This window comes from Microtus oregoni, unplaced genomic scaffold (assembly GCF_018167655.1).
Source record: "Microtus oregoni isolate MIOR12 unplaced genomic scaffold, Mior012 000587F_ref0000013, whole genome shotgun sequence".
In the NCBI taxonomy this organism is placed as follows: domain Eukaryota; kingdom Metazoa; phylum Chordata; class Mammalia; order Rodentia; family Cricetidae; genus Microtus; species Microtus oregoni.
In genome coordinates this window covers 1-15,094 of record NW_024545073.1, presented here as the reverse complement: position 1 = coordinate 15,094, position 15,094 = coordinate 1, and the positions used below count along the sequence as shown (strand labels likewise).

At 42.5% G+C, this 15,094-nt stretch overlaps 1 protein-coding gene across 1 annotated transcript in view; it reads left to right on the top strand.

Moving 5' to 3' along the window:
- LOC121445773 (SH3-containing GRB2-like protein 3-interacting protein 1) overlaps positions 1-15,088 on the top strand; it is a gene marked incomplete at both ends in the record, with an annotated part of 30,748 nt that extends 15,660 nt beyond the window's left edge. Inside the window, 4 exons of the mRNA XM_041647914.1 lie at positions 5,970-6,081; positions 11,007-11,162; positions 13,206-13,338; positions 14,972-15,088. Coding sequence (XP_041503848.1) covers positions 5,970-6,081; positions 11,007-11,162; positions 13,206-13,338; positions 14,972-15,088 — 518 coding nt within the window. The remainder of the gene's footprint in view (positions 1-5,969; positions 6,082-11,006; positions 11,163-13,205; positions 13,339-14,971) is intronic.
- Positions 15,089-15,094: the final 6 nt, after the last annotated feature.

The window sequence follows — 15,094 nt, the reverse complement described above, 5'->3', positions numbered from 1 at the left end:
AAAAGAATCACACAGAGATTCTGCATTAGTTATTACTGATAGGCCCCTTAACTCAGGCTTCTTATTAACTCTTGTAACTTATATTAACCCATTATTCTTATCTATGTTAGCCACTTGGCTCAGTACCTTTTCCAGTAGGGCAGGTCATATCCTGCTTCTTAGGTAGTCTGGGCAGGACTGGGGAGGGAGCTTCCTTCTTCCCAGAATACTCCTGTTCTCATCACCCTGCCTCTACTTCCTGTCTGGTTGACCCGTCTATACTTCCTGCCTGGCCAATCAGCATTTATTTAAAACATGATTGACAGAATACAGACAATTCTCCTGTACCAACAACACTATTTTCTTGTAGATTTTTTTATCTTAAAAAAATCTGCTCCCAGTCAGGTGGTGGTGGTGGACATCTTTAATCCCAGGATTTGGGAGGCAGAGGCAGGCAGATCTCTGTGAGTTCGAAGTCAGCCTGATCTACAAGTTCCAGGACAGGCTCCAAAAGCTACAGAGAAACCCTGTCTCAAAAAAAAAAAAAATCTGAACCCTTGAGCATTTCAGATATTTTTCAAGTTTCAAATCTCTTCTTCGTTCTCTCAGGCTGTGTTTGGATGCTCTCCCTGTCACTGAAATTACCCTAGTTTTAGTCAGTAGTCTTCCTAAACAAAAACCCTGAGGTGTTACTGGAGACACAGAAACATTTACTTATGATCAACCACATTGAGCAAACCTCCAAGTGATATTACCCTGGCCCTCTTCACAATTAAAAATGATCTTCATTTAGTTTGGTTGTACTACTCTATAAGAACATGTTTTTCTTATCTTCAGGAAATTGTGAAAAGGGAAAAGATCAAATAATATACAGATAAATTTAGATTATGAACTAGAAATGGCCTAATGCTTGACAAAGGTTTGTAATGTAGTAAATAGATAGAAGAAATGATATATGGACCAGACTGTAATGACAAAAAATATGTAAAATATAAATATAAACTATAAATATAAAATATAAATGATATATGGACCAGACTGTAATGACAAAAAATATGAAAAATATAAAGCAAAATGCAAAATGCTCTATTCGTTGCAAAGTACAACCCTATGAGGGAATTAGAATTGTAAATTGTAGATCTGTAAAGGTAAACGGGTTCTCTGTAAATATTGATCTCATGGCCTTATTGATTAAATCCACAGGGATAATTACTGCCTCTACTGGTCAGTACACGACACAGCAAGGGCAGAAATATGGGGGACAGTAGGAGTCAGGTGACAGAGAGAGAGAGAGAGGGAGAGAGAGAGAGAGAGAGGGAGAGAGAGAGAGAGAGAGAGAGAGAGGAGAGAGCTAAATTAGAGGTTAATACTGAAGTGTCCGATGCTCCCTCACAAGCTATAGCACAAAGCACACTCTAGACAAACGGCAGTAAAACCATCATTTCTAACGATATGCATTGATATAGCCCAAACTACCTGAGATCTTAAGAACCCAACCTCAGAAAATCAAATCAAATAACTAAGTCCCCCAGTTGATTTTATTTTATACATATATATGTTCATCTACTTAGCTAGGTTTTTTCCCAAAATCACAATTATTTCAAGGTTTTGTTTTGTTTTGAATTTTGAGACAGGTCAGAGTGTAGCCAGGCTGCCCACATCTTGCCGTCCTCTTGGTTTAGCCTCCTGGTTGCTACTATTATAGATATGCACCAGATTGTTTGGCAATTTTCAATGTTAACATGGAGGAATTTCTTAATTACTTTTGCTGTTTTTTCTCAGTTGTTCCAGGTCAGTATTCCAAACTTTTAAAAAAATTCTCAAGCACATCGAAAAGCCTGTCTTATTCAGTTTACCTCCATCTTGTCTTAATTCCACTAATCATCATCAAAATAGCTAATTTGATGCTGTTACGGACCAAGCACTACTCTAAATGTTATACTTCTTTTTAACCCTCAGAATAGGCCTACAGAATGCTTATGATTGTATCATTACTGCCAAAAATAGTTTAGGCAAGCATCAGAGAAAGAAGCAATCCCAGGCTGATTGCCAACTCCCATTGACCCAGTGCCAACCCCCATTCTCGCAGCCACTACCCAGTGTCACGTTCTAATCCCTGCACTGATGCCACCTTCATCAGCACCACCACCTCTCATAATTCTGATAATGAATGTCTCATCTGTGGACAGAGCCCTGGACCACTTACTAGAGAGTTCTTTCTCAGTAAACATTAACCATTGATTCAGGCTCATGCACTGTCTGACTCATATAGGAGCCAGTTCACGTTAAAAGACCACTAGCTACATAAACCACACCACTTTATTCACAAAATAGCATGTCTATCGAAATGTTTTGCAGTTCTGAAAAATAAAGTGCCCATGATATTCTCTTTATCTGCTAGTGTCTGCATTCCTCGCCAATTATTTTCTTTTTAAGGCATGTCCTTGGGCTGGAGAGAGAGCTCAGTTGGTAAAGTGCTTGGCTACATATGCTTACAAACCTGAGTTTGGTCCTCAGTGCCCAGGTAAAAGCCAGGCATGCCTCCCTATGCCTCTGTAATTCTGATACAGATGGTGAAGGCAGGTGGATCCCAGGGCTCGGTGCCTGGATAATTTAGTCGAAACAGTGAGCTCCGGGTTAAGTAAAGAAACTCTGTCTCAGAAAATGAAGCAGAAAATTGGACTAAAGAAGCTGACATGCCAGTGTCAACCTCTGGTCTCCACATGCACAGACAAGTACACACACCCACACCTACACACACACACACACACACACGTGCGCGCACACACACATTTCAGACAAGTTTCCTCCTACACCTTATCATCTTTCTCATTAAAGTATGCACTACACTATAGCTAGTGTGTTCTAAATGTGGAACCTTCCCTTTATCAGATAGCTCATGGGTCTCTCATTTTCTAGGGAACTGTTCTAATCTCAGTTCCAGAAATCCCCAAAACCTTAAGAAATCAATACTTCTACTTTAGATTATATAAATATTGTATATATGTGCATTTCTCAAGATTTTCATATATATTCTCAAAAGAGAGTATCTGTTTTCACATATAAAATTTCCCAAAATAGTTGTATAAAATGCTTCCTCACTTAATTCCTAACCATCCATTCACTTTTGTTTGGTTTTGTTTTTTTTCTCTCATACCATTCTTTTAAAGCATTTGTTGACTTACTCTATTTGGCTATAAACTTTCTGTTTTAGTACCTCACCAAACTCCCAAGTTCCGGTCACGTGGGAATTATGACCTTGCCGTCATGGTAACAGCCTAACCCCTCTCCACTCACCCACTTGTTGCCATCAGCTGGGGAAGCCATTGTCCTCCAGGATCACTCTATAAATGTCTGAGCTAATGAGGAAACAGAGGAATTGAGCAACACTATTATCAAATTGTGTCTTCTGTTCACTGTTTCATTTTTCACAGACGTGTGTAAACATCGCCTTTCTTGGGCTAACAGTGGGTGATGGCACAGGTTCCTAAGGAAAGGTTGGTATAACCTTGGTTCTGTTTGAGAAAGAGTGGAGCTGCACAAAAGTAACTCATTCCTAATTCCTTTCTTTAAAAGTCAGCAACCCCATAGTTTAAGATATGCACACTCCTATTGACTTCAATTGTTTTCTTGCCCAATATGACCCCTAATTACCCAAGGGAACAAGATAATATAGTCCTCAGAACCTAAATTTTGAATCCACACATTCTTCAGTATCAATCTTAAAATTCTTCATTATCAACTAGGCAAGACTGAGAATATTTTTTGATAATTGATATTTTTAATATTCTTTGACAATGAGTTCTATGTCGATTGGTTACTGTTACTGTGACCAAATATTTAAGGTATTCACCTTAGGGGCTAGAGAGATGGCTCAGTGGTTAAGAGCACAAGCTGCTTCTTCCAGAGGACCCAGTTCAATTCCCAACTCCCACAGGGCAGCTCACAAATGTCTGAAACTCCAGCTTCATGGGATCTGACACCCTCACACAGACATACATGCAGGCAAAACACCAATACACATAAAATAAAAATAAATAAATTTTTATAAAAGATATTCAACTTAAAGAAAAGTTTATTTGGAGTCGTCACAGGTTCTTGGGCCTGTGTCCTAGGCTATGGTGGTATAGTATATAATGTCAGAAATGTATATATAATAGAGGAGACATGTCTCCCTCACGGGGACCAGAAAGCAAAGAGTTATACAGGAAAGGGTTAAAGTCCCCATATCTCCTTCAAGAGCGTACTGCCTAAGTCTTAAATTCTTTCCATGTGACCCCCATAACCTAGATGTTCCACCACCTCCTAGCAGCGCTGCAGACTGGAAGTCATGCGTGTAACACATAGGTGGTCTGCTAAGTGAATATCATGCTTATTACTTACGTAGGGCACATACTAATGGTGAGTAAACAATGACGGCAAAGGTCAGTGCTGGTGTGAATGGTAATGGTGGTGGTGGTGGGTATGCTGTTGAGTATGAGAACAGCAATAACTGCACACTGAACTCCAGGGGAACAGAGACCATGTCTAACTCATCTTGAGCATCCTCAACATCTACACTAGGGCATGATACAGGATACTAACAAAGAGATGTTAAATTGGTGACCTACATGGGTTGGTGAGATGACTCAGTGGTTAAACGCACTGGCTGCTCTTCCAGAGGTCCTGAGTTCAATCCCAGCCATCACATGGGTGGCTCACAACCATCCATAATAGAATCTGATGCCCTCTTCCGACCTACATGTCAGGTGTACATGCAGAGCACTCGTATGTAAAATATAAATAAAATTTTTACAAAAATGATGACCTATTACCAAGTACAAGATAGTAAGAACTGAATTAAGATAGAAAAGGCTGGGGGTGGGGTAGTGTGATGAACTAGAATGAACAGGAAAGGTTATGTTGAGGAGGAAGACATATAAAGGATGGGTTACCCCAATGCGTGTAACGTATGCCAGAAGAGAAGAGGAATAAACGTCTTTGTTTGATAGAAAGGTGATGCAGCAAGCATGGGACATAGATTCCATGTTCAGTACCAAGCCTAGAAACTAATAACCAAAGCAGCAAACGAAACTCTATGCTTTTGAAGCTCCATGTTGCAGCAACTCTTTGTAGTTAAGTCTTTCTTGCAGACAAACCACGCAGCGTGATAATAAAAATTACAGGCTTTACAGGAAAGCAAATCTAAATTTGGATTCTTGTTTTCACTGCTTCAATAAATGTATCATCTTGGATACGGCCCTTCAAACTTTGGCTTCCTCTTCTGTAAAATGTGACTCTCCCTGCCTATCCTGCAGGCTGAGGGGAAGGTAGGGTGAAGCACTTCGCGGGAGGCATGCCTTGCCTCTGCTGGCACACAGTAGGTGTGCAATGAACACAGAGATACTGATCGAGGTGATCAAGTGAGCAGCGCCTTCTTTTGTCAGTGCCAAGTCAACAGCGTAGCTTTGGTAGCATTTGTTTTAGGCAAGGAGCTTGACCTTGCTAAACCGAGAGCAACTGGGCTTTTTAAAATGGAAATGACAAAAAAAAAAAGGGCAGAAAAGAGCCGTGAGCTGTGTGACACCACATGACTCATCTCTTCCTAATGAAGGAATGCAGGGTTTCAGGCTGACTACTTGATTGGGTTGGAAGGCTCTAGCGGGGAAATAGGAAAGTCTCTCCTTTAACCACCTGTTGCACAAGTACAAACTGTCATGCAAATACTGCCCTATGCTTTATGCAGGACATGTAGAAACCCCTATGGCTTTGTTCTTTTCTTGGATTTTTCTCCCATAGCCAAGTAGCTGAATCGATGTCAAGTGTTTGTCTATAAACCGGCCAAATATTTCCTTTTAAATACTTGTGCTGTGTTGAACACACAGCTACTGTGTGATCGTGGTTTTTTTTGGGAAAAGACCCTGCCCCCAGTCCTTTAGCGAGCTCTAGTTCAATGTGCCCGTGCCTTTTACGTAAGTCACAAATAAATGGAAGCATTCCATCTCCTACAGGTTCTTCCAGGGGACCCAGTCCTCTGACTATGGGGGCTCAGGACACCCTCCCAGTTGCTGCAGCATTCACAGAAACCGTCAACGCCTACTTCAAAGGAGCAGACCCGAGCAAGTAAGCCTGGGTGGGATAAGGACCCCTATCCTCTTGAAAACCTGTCCTGTCTAGTGGGTGGGGGTGGGGGGGGACACTCTAAACATAACCATCCTACCTGCTGAGAAGGAGTTCTGTGGATCAGATCCATAAATTCTACAAATTCTCTGAAATCACTTTAAAGACACCACCACATCTTATCTGTGCATTTTCCCCCCACAGAGAAATATACAGTTTTCCACACTCAGTAACAAAGGGAATCCTGACTCCGAACCACTGACAGGAACCATTAATCCACCCGGCACACCAAACACCCGCAGCACACTACTGTCAAGTGTATCCACTGATGTCATTATGGGCCTGAGTTCCAGCAATAAACAGAAGAAAACCTAAGTGAGGGATGAAGTGCTCTTGGTTCTTTTTTCACTCGCAAGAATGGGGCTTAGAAAATCTTACAATGTAGAATGAGAGGAATGAGAACTAACTGATATGCTTACAGACTGTATTACAGATCTTTTTCAGCAGGAAGAGTTAAGTATCATTGGAGCAACACACTTTAGGTGGCAATTCGCATGACAAAGTTTGAGTCCTCTATCCCCTTCAGAAACCCTGTTTCCAAAAGTCTAGCTCTACTAATGCTATTCTGGAAAACCAATAGAGTTAGTAGCTCCAGCCCAAAGCATCCTACCCAGTCACCGGGTCTTTCATTCTTCCTCACCGTCATGGCTCCCTCAACAACAGCCAGGCTTCATTCCAGGTCTATAATAGTATAGAGAAACAAATACTGAGCCCAGGGTTGATCCAGAGAGGCACGACATGAGAGAAAGAGAAGGAGTGGGGAAAGAGGCTCGTATGGAACACATAAACACTGTCAGCTGAAGCTGATGAACCCTTATTACATACATGTTAGTCCTGTAGGCTTGCTAGAACAAAGAATGTGTACAACTGCCTGTTATGTGAGTTACAAGAACCACCCACCACTGGCTGATCAATGCCTTGAACACTGAGGCTGATAAGAACTGAGAAAAACAGAAGCATACTGAGAAAAACAGAAGCATATGTACTTAAAAAATTAGTAGGAATATGGAGAGAACACACACTATGGTGGAAATCAGGGGAGAATCGGGCGCTGGGTCCTAGTCTGCTTGCTTCCTGACTGCCTTTCATTCCTTCACTTACTGATGTATTTAGAGATGTAACTGACCTTCCTAGCTTCCACCTTGGCACCTCTGCAGTCCTTCCCCGTCATAGCACATCACTCCTAGGTGCTCTGTGCTCTGTTGGTGGAGAGCTTCCAGCCACACCCAGCTGCCCTCTCTCTGGTCTAGCCTGGCTTACTCCCTCCTGCCTTGTCTACATCCCTCCTCCTTCAGTTCTCTCCACTTAAGCCACGTTAGCCTGTAGCTTTCTCTCTTTTATGACCCATTCTACCACTCGGTCTCTCTCTCTGTCTCTCTCTGTCTCTATCTGTCTCTGTCTATCTCTCCCTCTGTCTCTGTCTCTGTCTCTGTCTCTGTCTCTCTCTGTCTCTCTCTCTCTCTCTCTCTCTCTCTCTTTTCTCCCATGCACCTGAGCAGTTTGTCCCCTCACTTTGGTTCCTCAGCAAATTTATCAAACAGAACTTCTCACCCAGTCTGTAGAAAGCAGCACCCCTCCCCTTCCACCCTTGCCAACCTCCATACATGGCTTCCTCCTCCTCCATAGCCCTAACACCTCATACATGCATTTTTCCCTGTTGTCCATTGTCTGTCTTTCCCTGTCCACTGACACGGAAGCTCCAACAGCTGGATTTTAATCCTTTCTCCATCGTGGTGTCTTCGGCACCAGAGCAAGGCTCAAAGTGCTCAAGAGGTAGTAGCTAAAGGACTCCGACTGACTCCCTCACCTGAGTTCTACAGAACGTTACTCCGCACTGACCATTGTACCAGACATGAGGCACACAGGCAAAGACATCTGGGATGGGAAATAATACTTGTGTGTGGAAATAACCCAAAGTCTGGTGGAAGAGATGTAAATAGGATGCAGTGGAAGACAAGAAGTCCTTAATATTTTGACCACACAATTTCCTTCAAAAGGGGGAGGGGGGCAAAGTAAGGAGGCTGAATGATGACGATAGGAAAGAAAGGGCCATTTGAACTGAGTGATGTAATGGGGGGGAAGATTTTTCATAGTACACAATCCCAAGTAGGTTGATTAATTAAGCATCCCAAGCTCCTGCACTCAGAGCAGGCTCACAAAAGGGCCGTGTGCTCAGTGCCCACAGCACAGTACGGTCACGTGGGAGAAATGCTCTTCTCTTGCCCTCCACCAGTTCAGATGCACACAGCTCTTGCCGAGAGCTGGCTGCCGCTGATTCTGTAGCCTAGCTAGAGAAGCCATGGCTGCCTGTGGCAAAGGGAGGACCCAATTTGTAAGTCACAGGCCTCTTGATGTGGAAATGTCTTCTTTCTTTATAAATGCTTCATTTGTGAGGATTTACGTGGCTCCGGGCTTAATTCAGAAATTGGTTTTTAATTCCATTTCACATTATTATAAGTTTCCAAAGGCCAGGTTCACATGACACACTGACATTCACATCAAATGCTGAGAGGAACAGTCACTAAGGTAAAAAACGTTTTCCTTGAGAAAGAAAACCACATCCGACAAACATGGAATTTAGTAATCCATAAGTACAATAGTTTTAAATTTTCATTTTGTGAGAATGGGGACTATTAGATAAGCTCCTTCCACTGTCTCTTCAGCGCCCTCTACTGACAAACTTTACCTGATGCTGTAAGCAAAGGAAAATATATACTAAGTCTCCAAGAGTAGGAAGTAGAGAGTGGGTTGGAATTGAAAGCTTGGAAATAGAGTTTATGCTGAAATTGATGCTGTGGTTCTGTATTCTGTTTGGACCCAGTCCTGAAACAACTTTGCAAAAGAACAAAGTTGGGAGCTATGGTAAAGCCACTTATGCCAATCCTGGTCATCCGAGCCCCATCTCCCAGGAAACCGTGTGGTGAAAGAACAGAAGCAACTCCTGAAAGTTGTCCTCTGACCACCACGTCTTAGGGGCTCCATGCTCCATAGTTCACGCACGTGCGCACGCGCACACACACGATTAATAATTGATTAATTAAACCTTTTAAAAGATCTTAAGATTCATAGACATTCTTTAAAATCAAGGAAAAACAAGACCTCATTGCCCATCAAATAGTTAAAGCTAAGATGGATTCTGCTCAGTGATGGTGAGAATGTGGAAATGCTGAGAGATTCACACAGCTGTATTTTCCATATTAGAAAACACTTGGGGAGAAAAAAGAAGAAAGGAAAAGGGAGGAGAGGAAGGAGGAAAAGAAAGAATAAGGAGAGAGAGAGAGAGAGAGAGAGAGAGAGAGAGAGTGTGTCATGGCAGAGAAAGAAACAAAGACAGGTGGGCTGTTTCATTAAAAGAGAAAGGTGCTGGGAAGAGATGGTGCATGCCTTTAAGCCTAGCACTCGGGTTGCAGAGGCAAGTGTATCTCTGTGAGCTCAAGGCCAGCCTGGTTTACAGAGCTGGTGCCTGGACAGGCTCCAAAGCTACACAGAGAAACCCTGTCTCGAAAAACAAACAAAAAGTGAAAGATATCCCCAACACATGACCCAGTGATCCCTCATACCTAGCAAGAAAGAATTAGAGCCACACCCACTCAAGGACCTATTTGCATACATTGATTACATCTTTGTAACAGATGAAGGTGGGAAAGGACTCTCATATGCCTTAGTGGCTGAATTGGTTTATTCTTTCAGAAAATGATATCTCCATTCCTCAAACTAGAGATAAATGGACTACTGATGCATGAATTACAGGGACAAATCTGAAGATAGTTCTTCCAGGGAACACAGTCTGACCCCGCCCCAAGCACACACCTCTTAGATTATATTATAGGAAGAGCAACACAATGCAAAGTGATAGAAGCACATAGCAGGTACCCTGGATCGAGGACTGTAAAACTAGGCCAAAGGGATTACAGAAAGTCAGAAAGACATGTTTGGGGACAATGGAAACATGGGGCTTGGTTATGTATTGATTTTATATCATACAAATGTGTAGAATTTAAAAGTAGCTACACTTTATCATATTCACACCTACATGAAGCCTTGAAAAAAATGATGATTCTTCTAAACTATCATCTTACCATGTTTTAATTTCTATGACTAATTTAGTTGTGACAAAATAGTCAAAATAATGGACTACAGAACTAATAAATTAAGATGTAAGAACTTTACCTTGGAGAACAGAAAAGACACTGATCACACTATTCAAAGAACTGAAGTAAGTCCCAGTGAGGTATAATGATGAAATGCAGGTGGTTATCTCCAAATAAGCAAAAACACAAGACTAAATGGTTCGATTTGTGAAGCCCACCAATATTCTTTGTGCTGGCCTTCCACACTCCAAAATACGTTCAACAAAATAGCCAACCACTCTGGGGCCAGCAAGGTGGCTTAACTGGGAAATGCTCTTGCCTCCAAGATGGATGACCGGACTGAGCTCCAGCCCTAGGCCCCACCTGGTGGAAGGAGAGAACCCACTCCCCCAGGTTGTTCTCTTACTACCCCAGATGCATGCACATGCACGCACATACTGTTCAGTACATTTTAGGCCAGTTTTTTCTTTATGATTTTTTTTTAGTAGAGGGGTACTTGTTACTCCTCAAAACAGATAATCAAAATGATAAATTCAAACTTCTAGTTCTTGAAATTGCCACCCGTTGTAGAAACATATATTTCCTTACAACTAAAACTTTTTAAAAAACGAAAACAATTCTCAAATTCTCAGGTGATTTGGTGGTTGGGAGCATAATTGTAGCTGCTTTGTCTTTAACTCCAGGTGTTTTACACCGGCCTCTTCTATTCCTCCACCGCCAGCATCCCGCACACTGACCCTGTCTCTTCTCTCTCCTCTCATGTGCTTGGTGTTCCAGGTGCATTGTCAAGATTACGGGAGAGATGGTCTTGTCCTTCCCCGCCGGCATCACCAGACACTTTGCCAACAACCCATCCCCAGCCGCTCTGACTTTTCGGGTGATAAATTCCAGCAGGTTAGAGCACGTCCTGCCGAACCCCCAACTTCTCTGCTGGTAAATATGATTCTGCATACAATTTTAAAGAGATGATTAGCTTAGTACCCTGTGTCTGCATAAGGAGAGTTCCATTGCAAGAATAGCGCCGTGACTGATTCCCCCACAGTGCAGATGTGCACGTAGATTTGACACCCAGACAGTTGCTTTGTGTGCTAGCTGTCAAGTTTTCTGTATGTGGTGCTGTGTGCGAATATGTAATTCCGTGTGCATTTGTGTGTTTTAGTGGCCAACTTCTAAAGGGGTTAAAGAGGCATTTAAGGAAAGTCCATATTGGGGACAACGTAGACATGCCTGTTTCACTTGTTATAATAAACAGTAAAGAAGAACAGTAGGTGATGAGCCCAATAATAGAAAATTTTCTTATGATATGAACACCATTTTAAGTGAAATAATATGGGACCTGTGGGCTAGCTATTCTTCCACATAAATTTGCAAACCTTTTCAGTGAGGCCCACAATTTTACTATAATGGCCATTGTTGGCACAGCTCACACCAGGGAAGGGCATGTGGATTTGTTCCCGTAAATGCACACTTTCTCATTTCAAATCTGAAATGATGTCTGTATTAGGCACGGATGTGCATGTGTTGCTGGCTTACGGTGGGGGTGACAAAAGGAGTTGTTCTTGGCCGCTTCTTCTCCATCACAAAAGTGTGGGTATTCTGCCTAGAAGTCTCTCTCTGAAGTGCCCACAGTCTTCCTTTTCAGCATGTTTCCTTGAGTTAGTCCCAACACCATGTCCCCGGACTTTCGCAGTAACAATTGTTTCCCTCCCTGGCTCCAATCTGGCCCTGCTCCAATCTGGCCCGGCTTCAGTACGCATTTACAACCACTGACCTTGAGGAGACTGCTCTTTGCTCACAACTGACCAGTGGCATCACATGACACACGCCCCAGAATCTCAACTTGTCACCGTTGGTTTTGAGCATCTACCCAAATCTATGTGTCTGTTCTCCTCATTAATCCCTACCTATCAAAAACGAGTGAAGTTCTGCCCCACATCAGGGCTTGGCATGAGCGTCGCCACCTTGTAATACTACCTTCCCCTTCTTCCTATGGCTCTCAGCTCCTCTGTCTCCCCTGTTCCTCCCCTCCAGCCGCACTGACCATCTCCATAGGCAGTTATGTCTCATTGTCATTCTCCTGGAAACTCGCCATCCTTTCCATGAAAATTTTTCGATCTATTTGTTTGTTCATTTGCCACCCTGTCCCCATGAGATAGCACCACCCAGAGGGCATGTCACCCGGCTTGTGCTTCATCATGAATGAAGAAGCAGCTGCAATGTAGATCAGGCGAGTGGTCCTTAAACAGACTGCTGACACTAGCTATCAGGGATGCTAAGCTTTTCAGTGAGCCAAGACTCTGCTGTCCCACAATAAGAAACTGTGACTACCACCATAAACTCCAAGGCCATCTTGTTTGTGAATTGAGGTTTTTATTTAGATGCTCTTGGATGCTGACAATGAAGCGTGGTGGTGGTGGCTACATCCTTTTCAGTTAGTTAAGCCAAATCTTGACATTTTTGTTTTGTTTTGTTTTCATTTCTGGATAAGCTCCTTCACTGTGTACCTGACGCTGGCTTTGAACTCGTGATCCTCTTGCCTTGGCCTACTCAAAGCTAGGATTACGTGTGTGCACCTCTGAGTCTTTTAACTGGTTAATTTCTGAAAGTTATTACAAGTCAGTTCAAAGGAAAATCTATTTACTCCCCCTTAATTGCATTGGCTGATTAGGTAGATGTGCTACTGAGTATGGATGAGGAACTAGTTATCACTTCAAAGCAACCAGATGTTATTCGGCTGGGTTAGTAGACAGGAGCTCATGGGACTGTTTGGCAGCAGAGCAGAGCCTCCTTGTGGGAACTGGGAGGCTTACCGGACACCACACCATGCACCGTGTTAAAACCCCCCTTGGGATGCTCTCAAGAGTCCGGATTGTCAAAGGAGATGGAGATATCAGAGACCATCTTCTAAAATGCTTGTACAGAAGATGGTGTCAATGAGATGCTACTTAATCACTGATTTTCCTTCAATCTTCATAGTGATAATACACAAAATGATGCCAACACCAAGGAATTCTGGGTAAACATGCCAAATTTGATGACTCACCTAAAGAAAGTCTCTGAACAAAAACCCCAGGCTACATATTATAATGTGGACATGCTCAAATATCAGGTAAGCCTATGGTACGGTCAGGGTTATCCTACTTCACATTCTAAAGGGCCTACTATTTTATAAAAGCAACATTTTTTTAAAGCAACATTTTTTAATATTATTGAAGTGCTGTAGTTATAAAAACCTTAAGCCTTAAAGAACCATGTGGGGACTAATGAGAATATTAATCAAATACCCATAAATACAAAGTGAGGTGTTTTAGCTTTAAACTATAGAAACATGCCCCCTAAAAAGGAACTTGAAAACACACATGCACACTTAATCAAGATTGTAAGTGTTAGAGCTGGAAAAATATGTCAGAGGTTAAAAGCTGTCGAAAGCACTTATTGCTCTTGCAGAAGACATGGCTTCATTTCCCAGTCCCCAAGTTGCTGCTCACAACTCCGTGGTGGCCCGTAAGTCCAGCTCCAGGGGACCTGAGGCCATGTTTTGGCCTCTGCTGGCTCCTGCATGCATGTGGTGTACGTAAATTCACACATGCACACACATATATACATAAAAATAATAAATAAATCTATTTTAAATATGATAGATTATTAATAAGTTACATCAGCATAATCATGGTCAGATCACAAGTGTTCTAAGACTTTTAATTTGAAGGGATTAGGTATAAATAACCTGGATTTTTTTCTACTGCGACAGCTTCATGAACTAGCTCTAATGAAGCCTTTGCTAGTAAATAATTCAGTGATGAACCCACAGGGTCCAAGCCCTAGCCAGAGAGCTATTAGCAATTGACAGGTGCTGAGGGAGTAAGGAGGTGAATTCTGCACTACAGACCAGGAACTCAAACAGGTATCACCGTCTTAAGAGAATATCTTGCTTCTTAATCACAGTCAAACCGGACCTTTTCTTGTCCTAGCTCGTTCACTACTGACTCTAACCAGACTGCAGACACTGTCGTTCTTCCAAGCAGAGGATCTGGATTCAGGTCCTGATGTTGACAAACCTCAAAGGAATAAGGACAATGTCCAGCATTGTCTGCCTGATTGGTTTGTTGTGAAAAGCAAACATGACATGCATATTAACAGTTAACCTGTTCAGGAGTCACTTTCTAGCTATAAGCTAGACACAGTGCTGTTTTTCCTCGAACCTTCCTGACAACCTAGGAGTCACGCTGTTTGTTATAATCCCCATTTAGCAGGTGAGAAAGTAGCCGAGGTTGAGTGAGGTTACACCTAACTTGTCTAAGACCAATCACCAATCAGTTTGTTAAGTGGCAGGACTAGAACTCACATCCAAGAGTGTCCAGTCTCCTGGCCTCAGCCCTTAACCAATAAGCTGCCTCACCTCCCTAAGGACAGAAAATGCACTGTGAACTCTGAGGTGCTGTAGGGATTTCCACAGCTGACCTTGTATATGTGATTACAACCTTAATAGTTTCCTATTAAGTTAATAGTTTTTTATTAAGCACTTAATAGTTTCCTATTTAAACTATTAAACCTTAATAGTTTCCTATTAAGCACTCCCACCCGGAGCCTGAACTTCATCAGTTTCCCCTGGAACCCTGTAAACAGCACAAATAATACTACAACATGTTTATAAGCCCAGTCCAGTGGGGCCAATCACGGTCTCTGGTTTGGTTTGATTGACAGTTGAAACTCACGCCTTCTCTCTCCTATCCTTTGGAAAGGTGTCTGCCCAGGGCATTCAGTCCACACCTCTGAACTTGGCAGTAAACTGGCGATGTGAGCCTGCGAGTACTGACCTGCGCATAGATTATAAATACAACACGGACGCCATGACCACCGCAGTG